This window comes from Terrapene carolina, unplaced genomic scaffold (assembly GCF_002925995.2).
Source record: "Terrapene carolina triunguis isolate 2854851 unplaced genomic scaffold, T_m_triunguis-2.0 Scaffold136, whole genome shotgun sequence".
Classification (NCBI taxonomy): domain Eukaryota; kingdom Metazoa; phylum Chordata; order Testudines; family Emydidae; genus Terrapene; species Terrapene triunguis.
Window position 1 is genome coordinate 14936970 of NW_020664487.1, and position 17226 is coordinate 14954195.

General features: G+C 41.9%; 1 protein-coding gene across 1 annotated transcript in view; it reads left to right on the forward strand.

Moving 5' to 3' along the window:
• Positions 1–17226, forward strand: part of NOA1 (nitric oxide associated 1) — a 28719-nt gene that overhangs the window by 394 nt on the left and 11099 nt on the right. Inside the window, exons 2-4 of the mRNA XM_026653283.1 lie at positions 23–689; positions 5302–5466; positions 10419–10615. Coding sequence (XP_026509068.1) covers positions 23–689; positions 5302–5466; positions 10419–10615 — 1029 coding nt within the window. The remainder of the gene's footprint in view (positions 1–22; positions 690–5301; positions 5467–10418; positions 10616–17226) is intronic.

Consider the following 17226-nt stretch of genomic DNA (forward strand, 5'->3'; position numbering starts at 1 on the left):
CTCGGAAGGATTGGGGGTTCAGGGAGTCTTGGGGGGCTCAGAAGGATTGGGGGTGCAGGGGGCCCTGGGGAGCTCAGAGGCGCACCGGGCCCTGCAAGGGGTGGTGTGTCAGCGCTGCTGGCTCCTGGTCCATCACCAGCAGGCGCTGCACATGCAAGTGTCCCGGGAGCAATACCGCAATCTGGTGAGTGCTGCCCTGCGCAGCCCCCCACGCCATGGACGCCGCCCCCTGGTGCTATACATGGTGGACATGCTGGACCTGCCCGACTCAGTGCTACAGGACCTGCCTCAGCTGGTGGATGCAGGGTCCAACATCCTGGTGGTGGGCAACAAGGTGGACCTGTTGCCTGGGGACTCTCCAGACTATTTGAATCGCTTTCGAAAACAGCTGCTGAGGAGCTGTGCCCGTGTGGGCATCCTCCCTGCAGTCCAGGGCACGGGGGGCCAGGTTGGCAGGACTGCGAGCCAGAACTTGGTGGATGTGCACCTGATCAGTGCCAAGACAGGCTATGGAGTGGAGGAGCTGATCTCCAAACTGCAGCACTCCTGGAAGTGCAATGGTGATGTGTATCTCGTAGGAGCTACCAACTCCGGCAAATCCACACTGTTCAATACCCTGCTGCAGTCTGACTATTGCAAGTCCAAAGCCCCGGAGGTGATCAACAGAGCAACAATCTCGCCCTGGCCAGGTGAGAGGGGCATGGATGGGGACTTTTATCAGTATCTGTTTGGACTAAGCTTTTGGGGACAAGGAGTGTCTCTTAGGCTTTTATATAGGGGCCTATGCCTGATTGCGGTCTCCTGGGTGGTGTTATTTATATAATAACTATTCCCCAAAAAAGTTGGTAAAAGAACTTTTAAGGTTGAAAAATCAAGCACTCCAAAGTTAACAAATGTCAGCGTTAAGCTTTCCCTTAATTCAGTCTCCTTGTGCATTTGTATTATGATACAGGCTTATTAAATACAGGCATATTAAATGGCACAAACCTTTGTTAACATAGAGTTACAGTTGTCTGGTGGTAGCTCAGGCCTTTCTAGAACTTCAAGTTCAGCAAAACTCAAACCAGGAAATACAGCCTTAACTCAGCCCTGTGAAGCTGGCAATAGCCACTGGAAATCCTCTGCATACACTCTAAGCATTAGGTGTAGCTGTATTTAATGGGGGAGGAATGAGCTGGGACAGTTTGGAAGAGCTGTGATTGTGGTATGAGGAGATTTGCGGCTGAGTACCCCCATGTGGGTTTTCAGAAGAAAGAGATGCGGGTTCCAGTCTGCATCCATTCAGTACAGCATTGTGTAGGTTGTAGCAGGGCAGTGGAAGCTTCTTGACATGGGCATTGGCAGTGGTGAGATGATATATGAGAGCAGCTGTGTGTGGATTTAATGATGGGTAGGGGAAAGTCCAGGTTTGGGAAATATCCTGTGTACAAGTGTCAAGGGATTGTAAAAGGGTATGAAGCAGTTGTTAAATTTCACAAGTGTGATATTCTGTTAAGGGAGTAGGCTCATGTTTGAGCATAGGGTAAGTGCAGATAACACCTGTCCATTAGAGGAAAGGCAGAGTGCCAATATTTGTGTTACTGGTGTGTTGGGGCAGAGTTAAGGTTGTGTGGGGTTTTACCTTAACTCTGTATTAACTGATTATCAGAAGTTTGAGTTTTGCTGAACTCAGCATTCTGGAGGGACACAAGCTATCGCCAGATAACCTTAATTCTGTGTTAACAAAGTTTTTTGTCAGTGAATTTCTTAGTTTTTTAAACAGAAATGTTTGTTGGTAGGAGGCAGTGGTCATTTGGGCAGTTGTAGTTCTCACTTAAGTTTGCAGTTGATATGCTACTGTGGTTAATAATAAAAAGACTTAGCTTTTATCTAGTGGTTTCATCAATAGATCTCAAAGAACTTCACATAGTCCCATTTCACAGATGGGAAACTGAGGCACAGAGGTGAAGTGACTTTCCCAAGATTACCCAGCCAGATAGGGGCAGAGCTAGGAATAGTCCCAGTCCAGTGGTCTTTCCACTAGGCCACTCAGTTGCTATGTGATTCCTCAGTGCTCCTCCCCGCTCCTGTACGTTTTGTTGTAGTGGAATGGGGATAATGGTCGTGCTTTGAAACATTTGCAGTGTGTAGCCGCTAACAGGGCCAGCGAGAGAAATCTCATCCGTGTTCTATGTCCCAAAATCTTGACAGTTTTATGACATGGTTGTTATAGCAATTCTAAGCATGTGAGGGAAGACTCGTGTGTCTCTCTCCTTCTCTGCCCCCTGCCACAGCATTCCCTGCAACATACAGTGCCCACCCTCAACATTTCCAGCTCCCCCTCCCATTCCCATCCCATCAAGCCAGCAGATGGCACAGCATGCCAGTTCTCAGGTCCTCAGTGTGTTCTTGGTGCACGCACCCAGCATGCCTTTTTAAAGCTCTCCACCCAGAGGGGCAGGGGGGCTTCCACAGATCCTGGCTTACATGGCAGGGCAGAGGGACAAGAGAAAGGGGCTAGACGCCCCCAGAAAGGTAAGAGGTCTCCAGAGCCTGGTTCATATGGGGAGGCAAGGAGAGGGGTCAGACCACCATAGATGGGCTGAGCCCCTAGATCCTGGTGCACACACATAGGAGTAGAGAGAGGGGCTCAAGCACCATTGTGGGGACAGGACATCCAGGTACCAACTCACATAGAATCATCGAAGACTAGGGTTGGAAGAGACCTCAAGAGGTCATCTAATCCAACCCCCTGCTCAAAGCAGGGCCAACCCCAACTAAATCGTAGGAGGGTAGACCCTCACATCCTGGTGTTCAGACATGGAAGGGGATAAACCTCTGCCCCTAGTCTTCCCCATCCCTCTGCCACTCATTCTCATGTCCCCTTCCCATTGTTCCTCTCCTGAGCCCCCCCCCAGTCTCCCTCAATTCTTCTATCACCCATCCCCACTTATCCCCCCCCTTGCTGCCGCCCCCACCCCCCTCCTCCCCCCACCCTCCTCTTTTTTTTTTTTTTATTTTCTTTTAACAAAACTGCTTTGATTACATTCCCCCAATATAAAAAACAACCAATTGTGCCTCTCTGGTGACACAAAGCAGCTGTTAGACCTGGTTTAACTGGCCAGTTAAGTTAGCTTTGCATCTAGTTTGCTTCACTCTGGTAGCTGGAATGGGCTAGTGAATTTGCCTTTTGAAAGGAATTTACCTTTCTTGATTTCCATCGGTATGTTGTGGTGGCGCTCAGAGCTGTTTACCTTACAGTGGAGAATTATGTCAGTCTTCAAGCAGTGGCACATCTGTTAGTTGTAGTCTAGTGCAGAACTTTTACGTTTCTAGAGGCTTTCTTGACAAACTGAAAAACCAAAAATTAGCTCCTCTCTGCACTCAGCATGGGTGGCTCATGGGTTTCTCTGCTGTCAGTTCAACCATTATCAAATTTGCAGGCAGCATCAAAATTGGAAAAGGGCTAAGCAGTCAGGCAGCGGGACAGAACCAAACTGCAAAGTGACCTGGAGAGAACAGGTCATGTATTTTACTGCTAGCCCTGGTGGTTTGCAAAATATCAGATGTTAAACCTCTTCCTGGTCCTTCGGTGAAATGGGGCTCTTTTTGGCACTGGCCTAGGGCTGAATATAGCAAGTCCTGTGTCAGTGTTATTTTCAGTTTCTCAATATATACATAACTCTTAAACTCCAGTTCATATAATTTGGCCAAATATTTGTCTCAAAATCTCTTTGGGAAAAATAATGTTTCGCAGTCTTGTCCAATACTGAATAATATTCATTGAAACAGAGCTGCCTAGCTTTCAGTGTCATTATTCAGTGAATCTGGCACCTCTGGAAGGTGACCTTAGCAGTGGAGGCGGGAGCCTCCTGTTGAGATGCTAGAGGCACAGAAGTAACAACTCTTGATGCTCTTGTATTGACACTCCTCAAGGGGTGAAGTTAGTTCAGCCTTCATGCTCATTGATGCCTTTGCCTCTCTGCTAAGACCATCAACAGTAGTTGGAGATAAAATAATTTGGCTGACCTTCCATTCCCCCATAAGCTTCACCTTGGCCAGCTAATACATTATAAATTATACAATTGCATGGTCTACACTAAGGTTGTAAAATGCATTCCAGTGTGTTAGCTAACACATTTTTAAAAAACATCTTCCTTCCTAGCCTCAACAAGGCCGTGGTGTCTTCCAGGAAAAAAACTGTAAAAAAACCATGAATTTCTAAAGTTAAAAAAAAAATCAAATTTAAATGTCCACAGCCCCATTGTTTTCTTTGCACATCACCTTTAAAGGGCAAATTGAAAGAAACATCAGGTTTTACTCTTACAAAATTCTGTTTGCTTTCAGTAGTTCTTTAAAGACATTTTTCACATATAGTTTTTATATTTTTTTTCCAGTAAATGGAGAGCCATAAATAAGAATCATAATAGCAAAATGGGATAGGTGTTAATTCTGAAGTAAATATCACTGCAGAATTTTGCCGGTTTTCATGCAATTACACAATTAAAGTTTCTTTGCAAAAGAATGTGTTCATAGGCATAATCCTTTCATATCATGCTCAGCACACTTTCTTCCTAGAACTCCTGTTATTCCAATCCCATCCTTCATTCCTTTCTCCAGTCCACCTAACACACGTTCAGTGTTCTGATACTAACAGAAAGGTAATGTTTTAAGGATTTGGCTGAGCCAACGCCATGTGCACGGCACTTGTGGCAGCAAGAAAAATGTAAATCACTTTGCTGCAGTTGTTGAGAAAGACTTTCATTTCTAACCAGGTGTTCAACCCAAATGCTATTGACCTAATTCTGGGCCTTTAAAATCAAGGAGAGTTTTGCCCTTGGTTTTAATGAGACCAGGATTTGGTCTCCAGTGGCCTAGTCTACACTATGTCTGAGTACAGTTGCCAAAAATTGTGTTTTGTGACTCGGGTCTAAAATGTTTTGGCAATTTTTAATCACGATGAGCTGATGCAGTGCTGAATGTGGTTTGCTCTTGTCTGCTCTGCATGCTAAGTAGTGTTCATCATCAGTTCAGCTAACACGACAGCTGACAACCGCTGTCCAACATCACAGTGTGATCCTAGCCACTATGGCAGGTGATTTCTGAGAAGAGCCATTAGCTTAGCAGTTGACTTTAGTTTTGTTGCTGTTGTGATTGCTTTTCTGTTTCATAACGAAGAATGAGGCCATCATACAGCCTGTGAACTTTCTTCTGCATGTGGCTTTTTTCATTGTTTGAACCAAAACATTGAATTGCTTTTATATATACTGTGTTCAGTTTGCATAGTCACAGACCTGGATAATGTTGGAATTTGTTTTCCAGGCACAACTTTAAACCTCCTGAAATTTCCAATTATTAACCCTACATCTGACAGACTGTTCAGGAGACAGGAGAGGCTAAAAGCAGATGCAGAAAAAACGGAAGAACAACTTAGTGATGATGAACAAAAATATCTTAAATGCCTTAAAAAGCAAGGTTATTTAATAGGTGAGTATTACCTGAGGAAGAGTATCACCATTTGTTCTCAGATGCAAATACTGCATTATACAAAAGACTCAATTAAGCTTTACTGTATGGTAAGTCAGTGTCTAAAGTGAACTCTTAATTGGTAAACATTGCTAGCCAACATACATTTATGATACATTCTAATTTGGGTTACTAGCGTACGTGATAGTAGAACAGCATATCAGAGTAAGAATTCTTTCAAATATATATTAATAATCTTCTGTAAATCCTTATTCTTGATCTTATTAACAAAAAGCTATCTTAACAAAAAAGCAGATTAGGGGCCGACTTGATTACAGTCTATAAGTACCTATATGAGGAACACACATTTAATAATGGGCTCTTCAGTCTAGCAAAGAAAGTTATAACATGATCCAATGGCTGGAAGTTGAAGCTAGACAAATTCAGACTGGAAATAAGGCATAATTTTTTTGACAATGAAAGTAATTAACCATAGGAACAATTTACCAACGGTCATGGTGGATTCTCCATCACTGGCAATTTTTAAATCAAGATTGGATGTTTTTCTAAAAGATCTGCTCTAGAAATTATTTAGGAGAAGTTCTTTGGCCTGTATTATAAAGTAGGCCAGACTAGATGATCACAATGGTACCTTCGAATATGTGAATATCTAATATGCAGGAACTCTGACTTTCTAAAAGTCATAACTTCAGATTTTTTTTTTATGTCACCTGCTTTCATTCTACCCGATAAGAGGTGTATATACATAAGTTTCTCCTGGACACCACACCAATGCATCAATTCAGTCCTTGTCCTTCTGGTGTAGGTGGCTTAATGGATTTCCAGGATTGCATCGCAACTTTCTCCTTTTCCAAAATAAAAAAGACTAATACACTTAATTGTATTGGCGATTCATTGGTAATATGCAAACTGATAGTGTGTCTTGTAGAAATGAGCTAAAAGACTACATTTACCTTCAAAGAGAACGTTGTCCAAAGACACTTTAATATAGCTGGAGATAGGCCCAGCTACTGAGTTAGGTTTTAGATTTCCAGCAAGTGCAGAAATGTTCAGATCTGGAGTTTTCGTTCAGGCATATCCCTATGTGACCAGGGTTCTAGGGGGGGCCACGCTGAGATCGCTCAATCAGGGCAAACTGCACAGAAGGGGGCAGATGATCCCCCAAACTGGTAGTTATTTCTAATACTTAGATTCACCAAGCCAGCAACAAAACAGCTTCTATGATACCTAACTGGTTACCCAGAAGCCAAAACACAGCTCCCTTAAAGCGACCCAGCCTTGAGCGCCCACCCAGACAGCCAGCTCAAATATGATGAGGATTCCTGAAAATCATCTTCACCCTATAAAAAGTTATTCCAATCCCAAAGGATCAGATGCATCACCCACATGGTCAGTGAATATTTCAGATCTTACCCAAATACACGCTTACCGCCAATTCTTATCAACTAAACTAAGATTTATTAAAGAACAGAGGGTGGGTATTGGTTAAAAGATCATTCTACACACAGACTTGAATAAAACTCTTAGGTCAGTTTCATAGTAGAGATGGTGAGCTTTGCAGTTGCACAGAGTTCTTTCAGAATTAATCCATAGGTTACAGTCCACTGTCCAGTATCAGGGAGATCCCGATGGGACTGGAGACCTCAGTCTTGGGACTCAACCTTCCCCTGACAAGCTTAAGCAGAACTGAGATAATAGGGTCAGGGCTCAAGAGTTCTTTTTATAGTTCTTTGGCAGCCTCTTGACAGCCTGCAGTCCTTGGGTGAACAATAGTGGCTTTGAAGTAACCTCCTATTTCTTAAGCATAATCAGTAATTAGCTACATGGATTAATGTAAAGCAGCTACCCATCTCCCGCCAATTACAGGTAGTTTACTACATACTTCAAAGAGAAATTAAGACAGTGATATTACTACATTCATAGTTCATCTAAATGTTAACATCTTCTTTTGATCTCTGAATTAACAGAATACAGCGATAGGAACCATTTAGTTACATTGTCAGCCTCTAACAATATATTTGTAAACACATACAAAAACACAACTATTATCTACTAATTTATCTCTAAACGTTTAATCTGGGTCAGTTAGCCTGCTAGTTCTGTAACCCTTTCTGGTGCTGTCACACCCTAATTAAAACACTTATTATTAACGCTATATAGAGAGCAAAGACTTAGAAAACATAAAAGAAACAGTTGTGTGCAAATGGATGTATACTATATATATGTGGGCTTTCTTGATTGTAAGTCTGAACTAACAGTTATAAAAAAGAAAGCTAAGGAGGATAGTTAACGTTTTTCAGTCTTAAATTACCATATTGGGGGCTAATTACGCCACAGTTGCAACCGAGTTAGGAACCCAGTTGTAAAACTGTTCCAATTTCTAGTGTAGGCAAGATCTCCAGCCATGTTCCAAAACTGGGCTCACATTTGAAAAGGCTCACAGTGAGATGGCTGCATGTAAGTAAGGTGAGTAGAACATGGACTTGAGTTAATATTATAGCTAAATCAAAAGCTTACACTGCAGAAAACCTTCTCCATAGAGAGATCTCAATACAGAAGCAGATTCTGTATTGAAATCTCTGCTTTTGCAGAGCTTATAGCTCTGTGCAGTTTGTAAGACTGTAATTGCTGCAAACCAAGGGCCTTATCCTGCAAAGATGCGCATGCTTACATTTATACAAGCAGTTCCATCCAAGCAAATACTCACACAAGTGGAGTTAAGCACATGCATAAGTGTTTGAAAGATCAAGGTCTTAAATATCAAAAAAAGACAATCTAATTTACAAAGTGTTTTGTGCAATGCCTAGAACAATGGGAACACAATTTGGGTCCTTAGGGTTACTGTAACCACAAGGAGTCTGGTGGCACCTTAAAGACTAACAGATTTATTTGGGCATAAGCTTTCGTGAGCAAAAACCTCACTTCTTCGGATGCATAGAGTGAAAGTTACAGATGCAGGCATTATATACTGACACATGGAGAGCAGGGAGTTACTTCGCAAGTGGAGAACCAGTGTTGACAGGGCCAATTCAATCAGGGTGGATGTGATCCACTCCCAATAATAGACGAGGAGGTGTCAATTCCAGGAGAGGAAAAGCTGCTTCTGTAATGAGCCAGCCACTCCCAGTCCCTATTCAAGCCCAGATTAATGGTGTTGAATTTGCAAATGAATTTTAGTTCTGCTGTTTCTCTTTGAAGTCTGTTTCTGAAGTTTTTTTGTTCAATGATAGTGACTTTTAAATCTGTAATAGAATGACCAGGGAGATTGAAGTGTTCACTTACTGGCTTATGTATGTTACCATTCCTGATGTCCGATTTGTGTCCATTTATTCTTTTGCGGAGGGACTGTCCGGTTTGGCCAATGTACATGGCAGAGGGTTACTGTAATACAATAAAAAGAACAGGAGTACTTGTGGCACCTTAGAGACTAACAAATTTATTAGAGCATAAGCTTTCGTGGGCTACAGCCCACTTCTTCGGATGCGTAGAATGGAACATATATTGAGGAGATATATATACACACATACAGAGAGCATGAAAAGGTGGGAGTTGTCTTACCAACTCTGAGAGGCCAATTAAGTAAGTGAAAAAAAACTTTTGAAGTGATAATCAAGCTAGCCCAATACAGACAGTTTGATAAGAAGTGTGAGAATACTTACAAGGGGAGATAGATTCAATGTTTGTAATGGCTCAGCCATTCCTAGTCCTTATTCAATCCTAAATTGATTGTATCTAGTTTGCATATCAATTCCAGCTCAGCAGTCTCTCGTTGGAGTCTGTTTTTGAAGTTTTTCTGTTGTAAGATAGCACAGATCGTGGGAGACAGACCTGTCCTCGCTTACAGACAACCCCCCAACCTAAAGCAAATATTCACCAGCAACCACACATCACTGAACAAAAACACTGACCCAGGAACCTATCCTTGTAACAAAGCCCGAAGCCAACTCTGTCCACATATCTATTCAAGTGACATCATCATAGGACCTAATCACATCAGCCATATCATCAGGGGCTCGTTCACCTGCACATCTACCAATGTAATATATGCCATCATGTGCCAGCAATGCCCCTCTGCCATGTACATTGGCCAAACTGGACAGTCTCTACGCAAAAGAATTAATGGACACAAATCTGACATCAGGAATCATAATACTCAAAAGCCAGTGGGAGAACACTTTAACCTGTCTGGTCATTCAATGACAGACTTGCGGGTGGCTATCTTACAACAGAAAAACTTCAAAAACAGACTCCAACGAGAGACTGCTGAGCTGGAATTGATATGCAAACTAGATACAATCAATTTAGGATTGAATAAGGACTAGGAATGGCTGAGCCATTACAAACATTGAATCTATCTCCCCTTGTAAGTATTCTCACACTTCTTATCAAACTGTCTGTATTGGGCTAGCTTGATTATCACTTCAAAAGTTTTTTTTCACTTACTTAATTGGCCTCTCAGAGTTGGTAAGACAACTCCCACCTGTTCATGTTCTCTGTATGTGTGTATATATATCTCCTCAATATATGTTCCAGTCTATGCATCCAAAGAAGTGGGCTGTAGCCCACGAAAGCTTATGCTCTAATAAATTTGTTAGTCTCTAAGGTGCCACAAGTACTCCTGTTCTTTTTGCGGATACAGACTAACACGGCTGCTACTCTGAAACCTGTAATACAATAATAGCACATTATAGCAGGTCCGTGATCTGGGGGACTGCTAATAGCACTGGATTTCTTGTTTTTTGTTGGACAAGAAGGAAAATTTAAATACAGAAACCTAAGTCACTTTAACATCCTGACTTTTGAGCATTTAAATTTGTACACCTCAATCACATTTATATTACTTTATCATATGTATTTTATTTATTTTTAAGTGTGTAAGAAGGAAAAATTTCCAGTTGAAGAAAATGTAAAGTAACATAAATTATTAAAAATACTTTTCCTTTTTAATGTAGGAAGAGTTGGAAGAACATTTCAACAACAGAAGTCAAAAGCTGTCATTGACTTTGATCCTGATGAGCTCTCTTTTAACATGGAAGAGGAGCCTGTCTTTTCATCCAACAAGCCTAAAGAGAGAGTGGAATTTACATACAATGAACTGAAAGATGCTCGCTGGTTTTTTGACACGCCGGGGATTGTAAAAGAAAATTGTGTAGGTGCTCTGTCTGTCTGCATTTGAGAAGATCGGTATTTGGGAGAGGGAGTACTGTCATAGGCCTTGGCTACACTTGCGGATTCACAGCGCTGCCGCGGCAGCGCTGTGAAGCGCGAGTGTAGTCGCGCCGCCAGCGCTGCGAGAGCTCTCTCGCAGCGCTGCAAGTACTTCACCTCTCCGAGGGGAATAGCTTGCAGCGCTGCGAGGGAGCGAGCAGCGGTGCAGGCGCTGATTACACTGGCGCTTTACAGCGCTGCGCTCGGGGGGGTGTTTTTTCACACCCGAGCGCAGCAAGTGCAGCACTGTGAATTGCCAGTGTAGCCAAGGCCTTAGCTAACTTTGAGTGCAGGAATAGAGATTTTTGATATCCTTATGAAATAAAATACTCTCATATTCAGGTAATTATTTAGTGCCACCCAGTGTATCAGAATATTGTGTAATGAATAGAGCTGAGTGAATAATGGATTTTATTTTACTTTATTTTTATTTTTTGTTCAGAGCTGAACCAAAATTTGTTGGGGGGGGGGGAAGCCATTTTGAATCCCGTTTTATTCAAAAGTTTTCATTGAATCAAAAAACTTGAAATAAATTTGTTTCTAATTGACTGAAGTGTTTTGGTCAACTTGAAACAAATTTTTTCTAGTTTTTCAATTCAGTCATTTGTACGGGGTTTTCACTCTTTTTCACTCATTTTGAAATGGTCAAAATGAATTTTTTTAACTTTTTTTTATATTTTTTCTTTTTTCAGCCAAAACTATTCATCAGATTCAATCTGAATTTGCAAATTGTTTTAGAGCCTCGAAAACTTCATTGTTTAGGATAAATTTCTATTTCCCCAAAATAATTCTCCCACTTCTAGTAATAAGGCCTGTTTTATATAGCAAAATTTATCACACTGGTTGGTTTTGCTGTAGCAAGTAGTGCCATAACCATCTTACAACATGGGTATTTACCAATGTAGATAGGACTAAGCACTATTTATAAGCATGTTAGTGAACTGTTTACAGACCAGTTTTTTTGTAGATGAGCCCTGAATGTGTCTCTCTGTAGTAGTACATTTCTGTAGCAGGAATGAATGAGTCGGAATATTGAAAACGGGATCTGGTGGCAGGATATAAGATTATACCTTTAGCTCTGGTTTTGAGTGAGAATCAGATCACAAGAGATTAAAGGCTTGTCTGTTCTAAAAAAAATTATATTGGTTTAACTGAATTGATTTAAAATCCATCTAGTTAAACCAATGCAACCCCCTAATGTATAATCTGTTAACCATTGCTTAAATAAATTTGCTTTGCATTGTTAATTTACCAAATAGAGCTAATCCCATTTAAGTGCGTCTACATTAGGGGTTATTTAACTAAATCAATTTTTAAATAGATTTTAATGTTTAAACAGACACGATTTTTAGTATAAAAATACCTAGGACTGAGACTTTCAAAGCTGCTTAAAGGGTTTGAATGATAAATTCATGGGAATAAGAAGTTCAAATACCCTAATGGCTTTGAAAGTTTTGGCTTTAAAATTAATAGAGCCACTGGAAATATGCTCTGTAGAAATCCTGCAGAGTTCTATGGAGTTACGATCTGTCTATGGATATAACTGTTTTCTACAGAAGTGAAGTTAAACTTTAAAAAAAAAAAAAAAAAAAAAAAAGTCGTAGTAGTTTGACTTTCTAAGGCTAGTCTACCCACAGATCTTGTACCAGTATAACTCTTTTGGTTAGGGGGATGACAGATTTTTTTTAGCCAAAATAGCTAAACCAGTACAAACCCTAGTGTAGACACAGCTATATCAATAGAAAGGAGCCTTATACTGTTAAAGCTTACTCCCCAACATGTAGGGGAATGAGTTTTATTGGTCTAAGCACCTTTATACCAAGATAACTATAGCCACACTAGGCAGTTGGTACTGCTTTAACTATACCACTATAATTAAAGTCGTTCAACTTCTGTGTAGACACAAGGCCTAATTGTGAGGATAGACTTTCAAATAATGTTAGACTGACTGACCCAAAAAACTATGAGAGGTGTGAACTGCCCCATTCATCTCAGTAGCATCCTCAGTCAGACCTCAAAATTATTGCCTTGTTGAGATGTATAAAGGAGCTCACACCTTATTGTTACTCTCAGCTTCAGCCAGGCTCCAGGCTGTAATAACATGGTTAGGTGTCTCCTGCGTCAGCCATCTCAACAGGGTAAAGATTCTGAAGCCTAATGCAGATTTACTGTAAATGTCAATTTCACTGCTGGTCAGTTTAGTATATACATCTAGCTCAATCACAAGTTATGGGCTTGAAGCCTGAATTACCAGGTGAAATTCTATGATCTGTTTTATACAGGAAGTCAGAATAGATAGTTACATTGCTTCCTTCTGGCCTTAATATCTTTTAATTGAGTAGAAGCACCTAGCTAAGGTGTGTGGTTTGTATTCACTTGAAACAATGTTTGATATGAGCAAGTTTTAAAGACACAAATGATTAATTGTACCGCATCTAGCACAATGGGGACTTGATCATGATTCAGGCCTCAGGAAGGTAGTTAATAATGGCACACAAAATACTACATTGAAAGAGTGTTAAGGTTGCAAAATCAAGCATGCAAAAGTTTGGAAATGCCAGATTTAAGATTGCCCATGTAAACTTAATCCAGTCCCCTTGTGCGTATGCATTATAATCTGGTCTTTAATTACATGATCACACACTTTTTAGCCACAGGACCCCACCTTATTCAGCATGTAAGTTGGACGGTGCTCAATGAATGAGCAGCTTTTCTATTAATTTTAATTTTACCTTGGGTGAACAACCTTCCATGAACAATGTGTGGCCCCAGGCCTTATTTACTGCACACTATTCCAATCCTGCTCTGAAGACAGGATTATTAATTACCTTGAGGGCCTTTTCATCTTGCTCCTATAGTATCTGACTACTTCAGCAAACATAAATTAATCTTCACAATGCCCCTGTGATGTAAGGGGGGGCATTATTCTAATTTTACAGAAGGGAGAACTGAGAGACACAGGCATTCACATGAAAAATACACACTAAGTGGGATGCTCACTTTGAAATGTCTATGACCTGACTTTTCAGAGAACTTAGTGTTTTGTAGCACTTTATATGTTCGGAGAACAGTTGCAGTTGTGACCATTCAGCACGTCTGCAAATCAGACACCAGTAGTCTCAAGTTGGACACCCAGAACATGAACATATAGTTTTAGTGACCCCCTGTGAAAAGTTTGGATTAAGTGACTTGCCCAGTGGCTCATAGGACCTATATGCCCGAGATGGGGAGAGAATCAGTTCTCCAGGGTGCTGTTCAGCTGCCGAAGCTATGACGCCATCCTTACTCTTTCTGTCATCCATTGCTTCATGCACCTTCCAACTTCTGCAACAAATGAGGCAGGGGTCCTACAGACAACAGCTTCCTTCACTACATAGTGGTGATCATCCCTAAACACCATCCATCCTGTGCACTAAATGAGTCAGGGGTCCTGTGGAAAAACTAGCAAGTGATCATGGGATTAAATATTGCATCACAATGCATAGGTATAAGGGAGTCAAATTAAGGTTACACGAGCAATCTAAATTCTGGCATTTCCTAATTTTTGAGTACTTGACTTAGCAACCTTAACATTCTTTTAATATAGTTCTTGTATGTAATTTCCTAGGTTTTTAATATCAAACTGGGAGAAAAAAATGTCTGTCATGTGGAACCCTATTGGCTCCCATGTGGTTCATCAGCAGGATTCAGACCTTTAGAGCTACAGTAACTCCTCGCTTAACGTTGTAGTTATGTTCCTGAAAAATGTGACTTTAAGCGAAACGATGTTAAGCGAATCCAATTTCCCCATAAGAATTAATGTAAATTGAGGGTGGGGAGGGGGGGAGGGAAATTTTTTTCACCAGACGAAAGACTATATTTTATATATATGTATACACAGTATAAGTTTTAAACAATTTAATACTGTACACAGCAATGATGATTGTGAAGCTTGGTTGAGGTGGTGGAGTCAGAGGTGGAAGAGGGAGGGATACTTCCCAGGAAATGCCTTACTGCTAAATGATGAACTAGCACTCAGCTGAGCCCTCAAGGGTTAACACATTGTTGTTAATGTAGCCTCACACTCTGTATACAGCACGAATGGAGGGAGGGGAGACAGCACGGCAGACATAGACACACACCCTGTGTGTGAGAGAGAGAGATGCGCATTGCCCCTTTAAGTACGCTGACCCCACTCTAAATACACTGCTCTTTTAGATCAGGAAGTTGAGACAGCAGCTGCTGCCTGCAAGCTCCCTCCATCTTGAGCCCTGTCGTCTACCTTCCCCCTCCCCCCCAGCTCTATGGAGATAGGGTAAGCGGGGGGCAGGAGCAGGGGGGAGGGGGACACCCTGATATTAGCCCGCCTCTTGCACCCCCCACCCCACCCCCGCACAGCAAGCAGGAGGCTCCCGGGAGCAGCTACAAGGCAGAGGGCAGGAGCAGCACGTGGCAGTGGGGGGAGGGACAACTGAACTGCCGGCAATTGATAACCTGCTGGGCGGCTGCCGCACAGGGAACTTAGGGGAGCGGAGAGCTGATGGGGGAGCTGCCGGTCCACCCTGGTTCCAAGCCCCCACCAGCTCGCTGCAATGGGCTGCTCTTTCTGCAAGCCGTGGACAAAGCAGGCAGCTGCCAAACAACGTTATACGGGAGCATTGCGCAACTTTAAACAAGCATGTTCCCTAATTGATCAGCAACGTAACAACGTAAACCGGGACGACTTTAAGTGAGGAAAAAGAACGAGCAGTACTTGTGGCATCCGATGAAGTGGGTTTTAGCCCACGAAAGCTTATGCCCAAATACATTTGTTAGTCTCTAAGGTGCCAGAAGTACTCATTCTTTTTGCTGATACAGACTAACACGGCTACCCCTCTGAAAGCTGTCACCATTTAAGTGAGGAGTTACTGTACAGCACAGACCTCTGTGACTTGAGCTAATGGAGTATTTGATAGATGATGACAACCTACTACTGCTATGTGGACCATTTACAAGAGCAGGGGATGAGACATGTTTTGCCAGTGGGTCTCGCAACTATTTGCTGACAGCAGAGAAACATGGAGACTCAGAAATCCTAGGTTATTCTAGCCAGGTTCCAAGAGAAGTGTGCTTTAGTGGTTACAGACCCTTCTGTCTCTAGCCAAAGCACCCGCCAGGCCTAGCTCCTCACCTCTCTGCATCCAGCCATGCTGATTGCGCCTCCTCATTACTGCCAGGGTGCAGCAGCAGGAGCATTGGGAGCACAGAAGAATCTCCCGGCTCTCAGTTCCAGCTTCCTAGTGGTCCCTGGCTGCCAGGAATGAACGAGCCTAGAAAGTGAATGGACTTACTTGTGCTCAGTAACTTCCTGTAGATAGTTCTAATTTTGATTAAGCTTGGTGTGCCTGTGAAGTGGGGCAGGTATGAGACATGCCAAAGTTCGGATTGAATTTCCACTTGTCACGCTGTTCGTTTTGGCTGGAGAGGAGGAGGGGTTGTCTGGGCACCAATTTTGGGGTGTGGAGCAGGAATTTTCAGTCTTTGCTTTCTCTACATTTTTGTGAGGGTTAGATGACATAGATAGATTTGCCAGTGGGCTAGTTCAGTCTATGAATTACTAAAGATGTTCGGCTTTATAAGGGAGCAAGAGAAAATAACTAAACTTCTAGAAACTGAAAGAAAGGGTTTTTGATAGCTGTCAAATTTAGCACTAAGCATTACCTAATACTCGGGAATATTATCTGTGGAGCTTGCAGTCTGCAAGGCTCCTACTGTTTCAGAATTGGTGCAAAAGTTGCCAAGATTTTCAGACTAAAGTTGACTCCATCTACACTACAGAAAGAGTAGGAGTACTTGTGGCACCTTAGAGACTAACATTTATTTGAGCATAAGCTTTCGTGGGCTACAGCCCACTTCTTCGGATGCATAGAATGGAACATATATTGAGGAGATATATATACACACATACAGAGAGCATGAAAAGGTGGGAGTTGTCTTACCAACTCTGAGAGGCCAATTAAGTAAGAGGGAAAAAAAACTTTTGAAGTGATAATCAAGATAGCCAGTCCAGACAGTTTGATAAGAAGTGTGGGAGTACTTACATGGGGAGATAGATTCAATGTTTGTAATGGCTCAGCCATTCCCAGTCTCTATTTAAGCCTAAATTGATTGTATCTAATTTGCATATCAATTCAAGCTCAGCAGTTTCTCGTTGGAGTCTGTTTTTGAAGCTTTTTTGTTGCAAAATTGCCACCCGCAAGTCTGTCATTGAATGACCAGACAGGTTAAAGTGTTCTACTGGTTTTTGAATGTTATGATTCCTGATGTCAGATTTGTGTCCATTAATCCTTTTGCGAAAGAGATACACAGAAAGAGTGTGTAGAGACCCAGGCACACTATAGTAGTTGCTGACACAATTACAAAACGGTTCTGTCTTTTAATGCAGAGTTAAGACCAAACCATGTTGTAACCATGTTGCCAAACAGTAGTACACATTTGAATGTTAGCGAGGCTGTGGAATGACTTAGGCGCATGGTTAGAAGAGTTTGGTTCTGTTTGTGCTGATAATTCCAAGTGTGTGAGACAGGGATGCTG